The following is a 14591-nucleotide window of genomic DNA, read 5'->3' on the forward strand; positions in this document are numbered from 1 at the left end:
GCTGGACCCAAAGAGCAAAGCTTAAGCGCCTGGAAAAAGTCATTATTAATCAATACTGAGGAAAAGTATTTGATGATGTTTTTCCTCCTGTGTCGGAGCTAGGAGTTTGTGTTTTGCCATTTGTCTTGAAGTGATTAATGTGTTTTAGGCACTCTTTTCACAACAGTGTCAGGACCAGAAACACTGCACCACAGAAGGGGTGCATGTTGCAATCTCCAGGTCAAGATCCATTGTATAACTTGGCCACATACAAAATGTCCTTGAAACTGCTCTGCCAAGCTGACCCTGGCATAGCTCCTGGGGCTTCGTTTGAATTATGTGAGAGATCAGTGGTGCTCTTTATCACCCATGTCCACAATAGCTGTGTTTTGTTTTTCTGGCAATATATTCCCTGTGGCAAATAGCTACCCGTTTAACCATGTTGCTAAATTCCACTGGGGAGCATAGAAACAATGTGGTAGTCGACTTTGTGTGATGGGTAAACAAAGGAAGTCTGAACAGCTGCAATTTTTGCTGCATTTTTGACATATAATTGCTAAATAGGGAGCTTGGATTGCATTTATGTCAGCTGGGCTTAGCACACAACTTTACAAGGTGATGGCAGGGCATAGATGAGAAATGCTTGGCCTTTCTCTGGAGAAAAGGGAGGGACAGAATTTCTTTATTTCACAGAATCTTTGCCTTCCAGCAGTTGAGACATTTCCTTTCGAGCTCTGAGTGCTGGCAACTCCTCCTCACCTGAGCTCTGTGGTGTGAGAAGGTTGGCAGCACCGTGTCTGCTTTGTTATGAATTACCATCCCACCTGGATGCAGGAAGGGGCTGGATGTGGCACTTTGTGCCTTTCCAAACTCCACATTTGCAGTGCAGAGTCTGTTGAAATAAGATCACAGAATCCCAGGATGGCTGGGGTTGGAAGGGACCTCTGGGCATCGTCCAGTCCAGCCAGGACAGGGTCACCCAGAGCAGGTGACACAGGAGTGTGGCCAGGTGGGGTTGAAATGCCTCCAGACCTCCCTGGGCAGCCTGTTCTGGTGCTCTGCCATCCTCAAGAGAAACGACAGAGCAAACCAAGTGTTTTCTCTGAGGGTTTTAGAGGCAGACAGATGTATCTGTTGTGCTTTTCAGTGCTTTTCTTTCTGTTGAGGACACAAACCCCTTTGTTGTTCACGAAAAGAACCTTTGTCATACATCAGGGAGAGCAGGCTCGCTCAGTCCACACTTCAGATGTTTTTAAAACAACTCAAAATCAGTGGAATTTGCAAGCCTTGCTGTTGGAAAATGAGTAATGATTTCAGTATGTGTTAGAGATCCAAATTTGACAAGATGTAACTCCCAAGCAAGAAGTTGCTCCTACTCTGCAAAGGGTTTGCATGATTCCATCTTAAATGGGTTTTTTTAACTCTTTGAGTGTTAATTATGTTTTCTGGATAATGTTCTTGCATAGAACATTGCAGTAGTACTGTTGACTTCATTATTACCCTAAACAAGTTTAAAAATTTCTAAGAAAAGTAAAACCAATCAAAATTCAAATTGTTTGGTTGTGACTCCTTTTTTTTTTTCTTTTTTTCTTTTTTTTTTTTCTTTTCTTTTTCCCTGGAAGTTTCTATTCAGTCATGTCGTAAAAAGGTATTTAACTGTTCAGACATCCCTCTCCAAGAATTCAGGCAGGAGGAACTTCAGTGTTCTGCTTGAGTGAGCTTTATTGCCACTGCTGCATGGCCTTGGGAGAAGCATAATGGGAGAAATCCTGTGTTGGATGTTCTCTCAGTTCCTCCCTGCATTCCTCAACAGCTCCATTTCCCACCTACACCCTTTTCCTGCAGGCAGTTAATTTTTTTGCTCTGAGGAGGGAAGAGTGGTCACAGCCGAGTAGATTTTGAAAATAGGAAGGTTCTTCTTCCTTTCTCTGTTGCTGACATGGTTATGTGCAATTACAGGAGATAAAATCAGAGAAAATATCAGTGTAGGAATACAGTGTCTAAATGTCAAAGGCACTGAGGTGAACTGGACAAGAGAGAGGAGGCAGGTGAAGGTTCAACTTCCTAATGAAGATTTCTGATTTCTTTTTGTAGTCTTGTGCTTGGTATTAATGTGTCTGAGTTCCTGAAAATATTGGCAGTGTTGTTTAGGATCACCTCCTGCTATTGTGAAAATAATTACTAAAACAGGGAACAATTGTATGGTATTATTTCTGTTGTGTGCAGTATTTCTGCTTTCTAGGATGCAGATGAAGAAACAACAGTTTTCCATTATATTCATGAGCAAGTCACCTTTTATTTCCCACATGACAGATCAATCACAAGGAGACTCCCCATACGTATTCCAAGCAGAATTAAAGAGAGATTTTAAAATTTGGATAATTGTTGTCACTCCTATAATAAATAAAAAACCCCAAAATTTATGTTAACATCTGAGTAGATTTATTTTTCCTGAACTTTTTTGATTTATCAGTTTTTTTGAGAAACAGCCCACAGATCAGAAAGGGAAGGTGCATGTTTAAAGTTAGCTGTGCAAATCCCACAGCCATTTTGCAGAGAAAACTCTGCAAAAGTGCAAAAAATATTAGACTATGAAGACATGGAAACATTCTGCTTCATCTGTAACATATTGAACTTTTATATGTAGAACTGTATCTGCAAAGATATTAATCAAATTTGCTGTTTATGGTAAAAACTTTCTTGTGTTAATGTGGTTGAGATTTAAAAATGTAAGTGGATAATTAATAATGCTGGAACTTATGTGTGGTTTAGCCTAACTGTCAAAGATACTAAAAAAAAAGCTTCATTTCAATTTGCTTGTATTTTAAGAAAGAAAAATTCTTATATCCTAAAGCATTGAGGAAGCAATTGATAAAATACACCCTTTTAATAAAATACTTCTGTTCTTCTTGACTTTTCTCAGTCCCAAAACACCAATAATGTCTTAAAACAAACTTAGATTTTCAGCAAAAGGTGATACTGACAAAAAAAAGTATCAGTTTTCTAGCATGTATATATGTTTATCTTAGGATTAAAGTTGAATCTGCTTGCTTTCTTAACAATTAAATATGATGTAAGTACATTTAAATATGTCAGTATGATGGATCGCATAATTTGGATTGGGTCTTTAGGCTTCAGCATCTATTTGCTGTCTTGAAATAACTGGAATAAATTGATGGAATTGATAGAGATTAAAATTCAGTTCACCTCAGGCCTCCAGTGACATTTTCCTGTTTCTGGGAGGTGTTCATAGCTTGCTGCTGCTGCCATTAATTCACTATTCCTTGACATCTTCAACTTCTAAAACTGTGTCAGACACACAGTGGATTTTTAACAACTGTTCTGCTGACACAGGAAACTTAATTTAGGTGTTAATAAGTGACAAAAGGCACAGGCACACTGTGTGTGATAAAAGCATTTTGAGGCCCCAGGGTCAGAAGACAAACACCACATATTTTACTCAGCAGGGAGCTGTGCATCAATAAGTGCTGGAACCATCTTCTCTCTAGATGTTGCTAAGCCATGTCAAGGTTTTCAGAATAATTGGGGTTGGAAGGAATCTCTGGAGAGTACCCAGTCCAGCCCCCCACTCCTTAAAGTGCTTGAAACATTAAATGTTTGATTTCCAAGTGAACAGGCAGCAAGCACTGGTTATTTAGGGGGGAAATAAATAGAGAAAAGACAAAAAAAAAAAAAAAAAAAAAAAAAAAATTCTATGCCTTTGATAAAGTCCTCAATCCATTTGCAGTCTAATTGTTGCATTTTGGACATGGCAGTATGCTGGCTAAATCAACATGGACTCAGGAGCTAAATGCAAATTTCTCAGCAAATGTACTAAAACCCAAGTCCAGTGGTTACCAAAAAAAAAAAAAAAATCCCCAAATCTCCAAAAAGTGCTTGCCTTCTCCCTAAACTATGAGAAATTATACTTGCCTAAATGAAAAAATGGGTGACTGGGCAAGGCAAATACCATAGGTTTGTCTATAATATGAGCACTATGAGGAATAAAAACTGAAGAAGGACTGTAATCCACAAACTCAGGTGGAAGGCTTTGATCATCCACCTGAAAGAATTCCATATTTTTGCCAGATGTTGCCTGGAGACACCGCACAGTTGGAACAAACGGGTCCAGAATATTCCTGAAACCCCTGGTTGGTAACTTCATGGTACAGATGCTAAGGAAGCCAACCAGGAAAAATATCCTGTTGGATAGTTTTGTATAAAAACATACAGAAACATGGGGTGGTTTATGTGTAACCAAATTAGAGCTGGGAAGAAAAAAAAAAAAAAAAAAAAAAAAAACACAAAAACAACAATAATAATTCAAAAACAAACAAAAAACCTAACAAAACTTGAAGTAGAACTTACTGAAATGAAAGGAACTTATCTATCTTGTGTGAAACAATCAGATCTGGGCCTTTTTTTGTGTTTGCAGATGTTGATGAGTGCCAGGCTATCCCTGGGGTCTGCCAAGGAGGAAACTGTGTTAATTCAGTAGGTTCATACGAGTGCAAGTGTCCTGTGGGCCACAAACAGAATGAAGCAACTCAAAAATGTGATGGTAAGTGATGCTGTAGGAGAACATACCAAAGAAGGAGTTATGCAGAGCATAAGAGCACTTTGGTAATGAGCATTATTAAATAGTTGGATAATTGTACAGTCTCATCTGGACAGGCATAGCATCACTGAACTCTGCTTTTTGTTTCTACTTTGCAGCATCCTATCTTTTCTACTTGCTTGTTCCTAGTTTGCATTACATATTTTTTTTTTCTGACAGGCTTTTGTGGGTAAACAGTTTTTATTTTCTTTGAAAATGCAGAACTCTTGATAAAAGCTCTGTGTGTGAGTACCATATAACTGCTGCTGAGTTACTAGGATTTTCTTTGTTTTCTAAAAGATATATTCTAGGTCAGGTAGATATTTCTGGCCTAGTGACTGCAGAGTGAAAGGAAATACAGCAGTTTTGTTGAGTCTGGGTAGGTGAAAAATACCAAGGAAATCCCATTCTCTTTTAGATGGAAAATAAAGCAGACCGTCTTTAATAAGTGTATTTAATAAACATAGACCATATTTACTCAGTAAATATGTTGATACAATTAAGATCAGCAATTCCTTATAATTTAAAATGATGAGAAAGAAAATTGCTGAGTTTTTGTGAGTTTGCTGAATATTTCACTGATTTCAATGGCTTTTTCATGCCTTTGGAAAAAATCAGAACTCAACCACTGCATGCTTTTACATTCAAGTTGTGCTGATAAGAGGATTTTCTTATTAAAGGCTTTGACTTGTTATTTGCTGGCAATTTAATTATGGTACCAAATTACATTCTAATCAGTATTCAGATACAAACAAATGCATTGCTTATAGCCAATTTTGGACATCCCATCAGAGTTTTGTTGAGATTTGCCTAGTACTACATTCACAGAAAAATTAAGTAGTTTGTTTAAAAATCATGTGCTTTTTAGTGAAAATGTTGCTTCTGGTGCTGTTGCAAGTAATGCCTAAGTAAAAATTTATAAAAACTCACTCCTTTCCATCTTTTAGGTGTGGAAAAGCAGATCAAATGTCACTTACTGGCTAAAAAGGACAAAATCCGAGTTGGAGTCAGTAATAGTCAAGGCTCCCATGTTCAGAGGCTGGAATCTTGCCATAAATATTTAGAGCTTGTTTACTATAACAGCAATCTCCTAATTAAGGAGAGATTTGAGATCCCCTGTATACTCTCTGCCCCTGAGCATCCAGAGGTATTTTGTGGGTTAAGTTTGTTTTCTCCTGTTGCTCTTCCTGGAAACAGCAGCTCTGGTTAGAATTAGTAAGAATGTCCATGTTGTGCTTTTTGTACCCCTAATAGTTGTAAAAGTTTAGGAAAGACCATTACAGGGATTGTACCAAATTCCAGATATCCAGTCCACCAATGTCATGTCTTAGCTAAATGAAAGAAAACCCCAAACCCTTTATTCTTTTTTTTCTTAAAAGTTTTTGTCTACAATATACTGAATTTTCACTGACTTTTCATGAATGAAATACTGTTCATTTTTAGGATGTTGTTATCTCTCAGAGTTAGTGGAACTTAGATCTTTGTGTTATTCAGAAGTGAACAAATGGTAGAGAAACTCCCAGTTATGATTGCTGCTTTACAAAAGGGATGGAGTATTAATTGTTGTGTTCCAGGGTTTGTGTTCTTCTTCCTGTTCTCAAATATGAGATACATCATACTCATTAAATAGATGTAGTTAGTTGTGACACCCTTTACAATTTAAGGTGCTCTAAAGAGGTAGGATGCCTCTGTTGCTTTTCCAAAAAGATAAGTTTTTGTGTGTTAAGTATGTACTGATATGTTAAGTATGTACTGTTGGTACCAAAAGGTTAGGACTTTAATGTAATCTGTTTCATATGAGATTATATAAAACAGACTAAGGCCTTAAAAAACAAAAGCAAAACAAAAAGTGGCACCAAAATGGAAAGAATTGCTTAAAATAAATAGTTCTATTTCAGATTTTCCAGCTTCAGTGTATCATTTCATTAGACTTGGTCCTACCAGGTATTACTACTTTCTAATATTACTTCCTAGACTAAAACTATTTTCAAAGAGCCTTTTCCCAGAGTTTGGCAGTTGAGAGCCCCATTTCTGGTACTTGTAACTTATTTATAAAACCCTGCTTTGCCTAGCAGTAAAAGCCACAAGTTCTGAACTGCTGGTATCTAGGCTGGGTCTTTGAGGCAGAAACTCACTGGGTAATAAATCTGAAACATTTTTGTCATGCATTTCAATTTTTTCTCAAGTTGAGACTGGATGTCCCATCCTGTGTGCAGCACTGGATCCATTCATGCCTCCAGTCTTCCTCTCCCTTAATATAGCATTCCCTGTTACTTATATTTGGAGCATTTTCCGTGAGACCATTAATTTATGTGTTTTGGAGGGGGAAGGGAAGAAAATGAGTAAAATTTTCAGGCAGCCTCACTAAAAATAACCCTTCCTGAGATGAAGTCTCAGAATTTCCAGTCAGAGGTAATAGCGATATTTTGAAATAATTGCATGTGCAAGGACCAGGGAGGGGGAAGGGGAGACAGAGATTTGGCTAAAAAAAACAGTGAAACAAAAAACCAATTACTCATTGCTGCTCTAGTAAGTTAAATAAATGATTCTTCCACCAGGGTTCTCCATGTTAATTGGTTTTCCTGTCCACTTGCAGAAGACTGTGGAGTCTTCCTGCCACTCTGATCACTGCCTAGATTTCAGGAGGGTGCTTTTTTACCTTCCCAGATTCCTGTCCTTCTTGGACAAGAGCCCTGCAGAGTGCTAAACTCCCTTGCATGTAGCCAGTTGGGAAGGATGGTCTGCATCCTGCAACTTTGCAGAGGTGGTGAAAAACTTCCTCCATCTGCCTTTAACTTGCCTGCTACAAATGGGCTTTGCAATGCTGGAACAGTTTTGGAATTTGGCAGCCCCTGGTTACACACAGCAGCTCATCTGTGTCAGCGTGGTGACAATCTCATTTTATACATATTTACACACAAAATTGCCTCCGTGTTCAAGTCAGCAGAAATATTTGAATGCATCTAAAGGTTGAGTGGCTACAGCTGGAATGTTAGGGGGGCCAGAAGGCAGTCAGGATCTCGTGAGCAGTATTTGTGTGGTCACAGGAAGCCCAGAGATGTCCTGGCTGGCTGCTGTGCCATCCTACTCCCTATGTCCTGAAAGCAGGATGTGTATTTTGGCATTCCATTGTAGCTGTTCTGTGCTTCTCAGAGGTGGCACTGAGCCACTCAGGAGGAGGAAATCTCAGCTTCCTTTCCTTTACTCTGTGACTTGAAGTGTTAAAGAAATGAGTGTATAAGGAAAACCTCCAACAGGTGGCAAACAAAACTATTTTCAGTAAGCAAGCACCAGCAATACTTTGTTCAGAGTTTAATAAAAACTTCATTTCAGAAAAGCTTTCCCCCTCTTTTTAGTGCGGTATAAGTGCTCTGCTAATTATCCCATTTCCTTTCCTTTTTTGGTAGATATTGATGAATGCAGTGTCGTCCCAGGGATTTGTGAGGGTGGTGTTTGCTCCAACACTGTGGGGAGTTATTTCTGCATCTGCCCTCAGGGTTTTGTCACATCTGTGGATGGATCCTGCACCCCTGGTAGGTGCTCCAGACATCTGGCACTTCCCCCTGCCCCAGAGTCTCAACCTGGCAAACATAGGAACTGTTAATTTTATTTGTTTCTTGAATCTGCATCTGATGAGCCCAAAAGTTAAGCTCACTTTGGTCTTAAAGGAGCAAATGTTTATCCCTACTTGGTGCTTCAAATCTCATCTCACACAGGTTGGTTTAACCTTTAGTGGTCAACGTAAGGCACAAAAATAAACTCAAAAGGTATTACGTAGCATATGCTGATGTGTCACTAATTTGTCAGAAACAGATAATGAAGCAAACCAAGTGTTGGATTTCATTAGATTTCACCTTTTACAGGACAGTTTATTTAATCATTATAAAAACCCATTTTGCTTATTTCCATGTATTGATTTCTTATATATAGGTGCATGTGTCAAGTATGTGATTTAAACCATTCTGACCAATTAGCTATAAATACTGCATACCATGTGTAAAAAACCTTAACAATTACTAACACTAATACATTTTATAGGTCTTGTGTGGTTCTTGTTATTTCAGATATCTCAAAGCTCTTTGTTCTCTTATTGAGGAAAGGGTAGGAATTATCAAGGGCTTTCTGACTTACAGATAAATGATGTAAGCAAGTAGCAGCACAAGACCTACAAGTGATTTAAAATTAGTTATTTTTAAACAGTATAGCCACCTTCTGTTATTCAGGTTCATCTGAGGAGTGCCAACTTCAAATACATTATGGCTAGCCTCAGGAATACTGAAAACCTATGATTTCCAATATGATCAAAATTTCTGTGGATCTTGGCATGTTTTACAATTTGATTTTTAAAGTCAGCTTGCAAAACATGAGTGCTGCAGAAAAATCACACGCCCTAATCTGACAATAAAAGATCATCTGCCCTTGAAGGAGAGTAGTTTTCACAGGACATTGCTAAATATTCTGTTGCACTTTCAGTCAACTGAGCAGAGCAAGCTGAATAGCAGTTTTTTTCAATTAGCTACATCTAAGATAAGGAAAAAAATTATTAAATGAATTTTTTGATGTCGCTGTTGTTACATGACAGATCTCAAGTTGTGCCATAGTAGGGTTTTTATATATATATCTGTTTTTTCTTTGTGTCACTTTGTGGTTTTCATATCATCCATATTTCCTTGTTGGATTGAGCTAACTTTAGGGATTGCATGGTGGATTAATGCAAGGCTAATGCCACTGCACCTGTGTGATCCTACAGTAAATCCAGAGTGGAATATGTGGGTTAGATAATTATTGGATGTTGTGGGGGTTTTCCTTTGGATGGTTTTGGTTTTGTTAGTTTTTTTTTTACAACTTGTAAAGCATTTTCATCCTTACCTCAGAAAATCAGGGGGAAGGTAGCTTTGAGAAAAAGGCTGATGGCTTTTTCTCTGGCCCTAAAAATATGAGTCAGACGCAATTAGAGTGATTAAAAGGGTAACTTCATATGAGGATCCACAAGTACACAAATTCATCAGGTAGAAAAGGCCAAGATGTGCCTGCTGTGTAAAACATGTACAATTTTTATGGATTCTGCAAATTATCATATTTGACAAGAGCCCCCCAGTCAGGAACCTGCCTGGGGAAGTAATTCCCCCCAGTTCTGGCACTTTCTGGATTCTCCCCTCTCAGGATGAGATCTGTTTAGAAAAATCTATCTTGGAAAGCTGGTTTCAGCCTTGTTTTCTAAGGAGAACCAAGACAGCACAGGGATCCTAGAATTTTTTTTTTGTCTTTCTGCCAAGGGAAATGTTGAAACTAAGCTCCAAGACGAGGCTACAAAGCTACAAGTGTATGTGTAAATAATACACAGACAATATATAAAAGCGAGAAGGGTGAAAACAAAAGCGGCATCACCGAAATGTCACTGTTTTTTGTTTTTTTTGTCTTTAACTTGGCTGCCAGATCAGAGAGCAGGCAGCTGCTTCTCCAGCTCTGCGAGTGGCCGCTGCGTGCAGGAGCTGCCCGGGAGGCTCACCCGAAGGCAGTGCTGCTGTGAGTCTGGCTACTGCTGGGCCAGTGGCTCTGCCCCAGAGCTGTGTCCTGCCAGAGGATCTGGTGAGTGCCCCGTTGGCTGGGCTGGCTTATTTCTCCTTCTTCCTGCTCGTTCTGCCTTGGGTGGAGGTCACTGGGGTGTTTTAAACTGCTTTAAAATGTAGGCTAAAGAGGAAAAAAATAAAGATAAGGTCATGGATTGCGTTATTATTAATTTCCGTGGTTTTAATACTGATACTGCCATCTGTTAACCATTTTTCTTTTTGGTCCGTGGTTGTTTGGCTCTTGGTTCTTTAATGTTCTTTTGTTGGATTTGGAAATAGTTTTTGGGAAATGGGGAAGATTTTGTGGTCAGGCTTAAGGAGGAAATGACTCTTAGGGTCTTAATTTTGATCTAAAGGAGCAGCTGCTCTCTTGTTCCATTGCATTTTGGGTTACTTTGAAGTAGAATGCACCAGTTTTTAAGTTATTCTTTCAGTTCTGCTCAGAGAGGAAAAGAGCGCATCCCTAATGAAAGGTATTTTCTTTATCAACACCTCTGAGAAACCAGTGAGTTACAGTGCTGCTGTCAGCACATCAAGAAGACAGTTCCAACAAATAATTGAGAACACATCCTTAAATTACAGCACTCCTTTCCATTGATTCCTCAAGCAACACCTGCCACATCCCAAGGAGGCCCGGAGCGGCAGGGGGAAGGCGCGACGTCGGGGAGAGGAGGATCTGCCTCCCTGGTTTTTGCAGCCCACGGGGAGAGCTGTGCCTTGCTTTTGGGCTGGCTGTGAGGGGCTGAACCTGCTCTGAGCTGCTCTGTCCCCCGTGTCTGGCAGATGACCACCGCAGGCTGTGTGTGGACGGTGCCCCTGCCCGAGGCGGCGCCCGGCGCGGCGGAGCAGGAGGGAATGGGTTCCATCCCGGGGGAAATGGAAATGGATTCGGACCAAGAGGAGCTGGCTTCATCCCAGTCCCAGGAAGCAATGGGTTCTCCCCGGCTGCGGGTGGAGCAGGGGTAGGAGCAGGTGGTCACAGCTCCACTGGAAGTGGCCCGATCATTACGGGGCTGAGTAAGTGTTCCGACTTGTTTCACTCTTTTTTTTTATGCTATTCCTCTTGTTTTTCCTTTCTTTTTACTGCTCAGTCTGGATAGCGTATGGTGTTCTTAACACTTAAAAATTACTTTACTATTCAAACACATTTTAAGCATCTCAGCTGATACATCAGGAAGTTCAGGAGCCCTTTTATCAACAAGAGTTCAAAGGTAGAGATTTTTGCTTTACTTCACTTACAGCGTTGTCCCTGTTGAGATATCCTTGTCAGCACTTATAAAACTCCAGATTTCTAGGTGTTTTCCAAAAACCACTTTAAAACAAATTGCCTTCTGTATTTTCTCCTCCAACTGTAAAACCTACTTACTCTGCAGAAACACTGCCTTGGCTGAAAGCCCAAGGTGAATAACTTTCTTTCAGGAGTCTCATGGATGTAAACATGGCTCATGACATGTGTAAGCACATCCCTGGCGTCACAACCATAGAGATCATAAAGTGTAAGAAGTATTATTAAGACAGGTATACCAAAAATTGCTTTGACTTTCACACAAAATTGTGATTTATCCATGAGTTCACTGACAGGCTCATCAGGCTATAGACAGAACTGGTAAATCATGTTTAAGAATATTTGTCTAATGTGGTTTTTTATTTCCAAGAGCTGTTTGTTGTTGTTAGTTTACTGTCAGGTCAACAGGCAGTGCTTTAAAAAAGGGTTTTTATGTGTTTGTGCACCTTCCAACTTCCTTTCTGAAGCCAAGTATAATATTCATATTTACTTCCATTTGAAAATCTGAATATTTGCCTCTCATTCTGATTTTTTTATATTAGCAATACTCAATCAGACAATTGACAACTGCAAGCACCATCCCAACCTTTGCCTGAATGGACGCTGTATACCAACCCCCTCTAGTTACAGATGTGAATGCAACATGGGATATAAGCAGGATGCAAATGGGGATTGTATAGGTGAGTGCACACTTCAAAATCCATTATTCTAATATTCTTCAGCTTAAAATCTGGGCTGTTTTACAAAAATAAATCATATTCATTTTAATGATGCTACTCTTCAGAAAGAGTGCAAAGACCATGGTATTGGTTGCACAAGAATAATTTCATTTTTCTATGAGAACTATCTGTTTTCATACCAAGAAAGAAAAATTTTGAATTGCAAATATTGAGTATTCCTACTCCTGTAGTTAAAGGCTATTTTTCTCACATTCAGTAAAGTAATTTCTGCTTCACTTTCTCTTTTGTTAGGCTGACAAAGCTCGACTTTTGGGATGTGGTATTGTTATGATCAAGATGATGAAGGGTAGAATTTATGTTTTGCGTCCTCATAAGGATTAATGACAATTTTAAAGACTTAAAATACTTTTAAAATTGTGTTAATTAACTTCTGATTAAATTTGCATTTCAGATGAAAATACAGAATGCTACGTTTATATGACAAGAACTAAATTTGGCATCCTGTACTTTTATTCCTTTACTCTGGACTTCACTCTTGCAGTGTCCAAAACTCATAGGTTATTTCAGAGAAAATACGAGATTTGGGGGTTCTTGTGGGGTGGTTGTATGGAGAGGAACCTCCTATGCAGGATACATTGATTAATGTATGGGATCCTAAATAAAAAGTTCTGGTTATATTTTGGCTTGAACCCTTGTTTACTGAGTCTTTATCAAGAAATTGAGGTCTGTGAATGAAAAGTATCACACAACAGCTTATTATAGCAATAGCTTTGCCTCACAGTAAATGTGGGTGGAGAATAAATTTCCTATGTGTCTGTGGATTGCTGGTCTCCTCTTAGCTCAGCTGTGCTTTTGCATCAGAGAGGTTGGTTGTACCTGCACCACTCCTGGCCACTGCACACCCTCATTTTAAGAAAAATCAGTTAATGGGGATTCCACCACTTCCCCAAGCAGTTGTACTGCTCCCATAGTCAAATATCCAGAAAGTTTTCAGGGCCTCTAATCTAACTTAAACACTACATTTGCAAAAAGATTCAGCTTTTGTTGTTTATCTTCACTATACAAGGAAAGCAGTTCAGTGCCTTCTTAATTTCACTTTTTTGCACTTGAAGGTTGGTATAGTTCTTCTTCCAAGCTGTCCTTTGTGCTGTAGTGAGCCTGAACTTTTCTAGCTTTTTTTATTTGGGTGAGAGTTTCCTGTACCTCTGATCTCTGGGAATTTCAGAGGGCTTTATCTCTTGCTGCATCTTTGGGTGTCAGGAGCCATAATTGCATTGTGAGAGGGGAGCTGGAGTTTTGTGATGTTTGCCTTGCATGGCTCTTCCTTATAGAGTATGGAGAGCCCTGGCACTAGACTTTGCATCACTGAAATCAATAATATTTTTAACTCTGGTGGACCTTGACACTCAAGGACTATCTGGTGTCTTGGACTACCTGACCTTTTTGAAATCTAGTTTACATCTTGTATTCATATTTTTGTTAATCAGGCATTAAGTTGAAAATAAAATCTGAAGCACATATGTTGCAGCAAGTGGAGCTATATGAACTTAAAATTTTTAGTTCTTCAGGTGTCATTGGAGTAGCAATAATCCATGGTTTGAAAGGCCCATCAGGTTTATGTATCTGGGTGCTAGGACAGAAAAATACAATGTGCTCTTGATAATGTGGCTGTCATTCTGTCCCTGTCTCTTCTGTGAGGTCACCCTGCAGGACATTTGCTTGGCAGTTCCCCTTCTACTCCTGGCTTGTGATAATTACTGAAGTTGTATCTAATTTTCAGTCTGGGGTCCACGTGCCTGAAAACTGAAAACTGTGAGGTTAGCTTGATAGGTGCATTGGGGAGGAAAAAAAAGTTTACCTGGTTAATTCTCAAGCATACAGGTACGTGCCCAGTGAAAATATATTTTCACTTAAGAAACTTAATATTGACTTTGCAATGCTTACCTCAGCATGAAAGAGTAGAATGAAAGCAGAGACAATTTTGGGTGCACTGGGATAAAAACAAAAATTTCAGTTGGTTTAACAAAAGCTGAAGGTGCAGTGCCAGCCAGCTACAGGGCTGCCCCACATTGAAAACATGGGAAAAGACCCCCAAAATGTCTTCAAAAAAGTTTGTGTCATTTTACTAATTTTTTTCTTTTATGAAATAAATCAACCATTACTAATTTCAGCTCTGCAGTGGTTTGCCTTTTCAGTAGCTGCTTGAATTCAGATGTTTTAAAAGAGAGTGAACTCTGTAAATTATAAATAACTCTAAGTGAACTCTATAAATAACTATAAGCAAGCTCTATATATAACATAGCATTGTTTCATTGTTATTTTCTAATTGTATTATAAAGAAGTAGCCAAAGTATCTTAAGTTCCCCCCTGAATCTGAGATTTGTGAACAGTAGTTGCTGCAAATTACTTGGAAATGTAGGCAGGATATATATTCTAATATATATATATATATATATATATATATATATACAAATTATGGT

At 38.9% G+C, this 14591-nt stretch overlaps 1 protein-coding gene across 1 annotated transcript in view; it reads left to right on the forward strand.

The window, feature by feature from the left end:
• The window catches only part of FBN2 (fibrillin 2), a 114956-nt gene that overhangs the window by 21822 nt on the left and 78543 nt on the right, over window positions 1–14591 (forward strand). The window contains exons 7-11 of the mRNA XM_021551872.4: window positions 4415–4540; window positions 7984–8109; window positions 10013–10165; window positions 10930–11163; window positions 11974–12111. Coding sequence (XP_021407547.4) covers window positions 4415–4540; window positions 7984–8109; window positions 10013–10165; window positions 10930–11163; window positions 11974–12111 — 777 coding nt within the window. The remainder of the gene's footprint in view (window positions 1–4414; window positions 4541–7983; window positions 8110–10012; window positions 10166–10929; window positions 11164–11973; window positions 12112–14591) is intronic.

The sequence above is a fragment of the Lonchura striata genome, chromosome Z, assembly GCF_050655825.1.
Source record: "Lonchura striata isolate lonStrDom1 chromosome Z, ASM5065582v1, whole genome shotgun sequence".
Taxonomy (NCBI): Eukaryota; Metazoa; Chordata; class Aves; order Passeriformes; family Estrildidae; genus Lonchura; species Lonchura striata.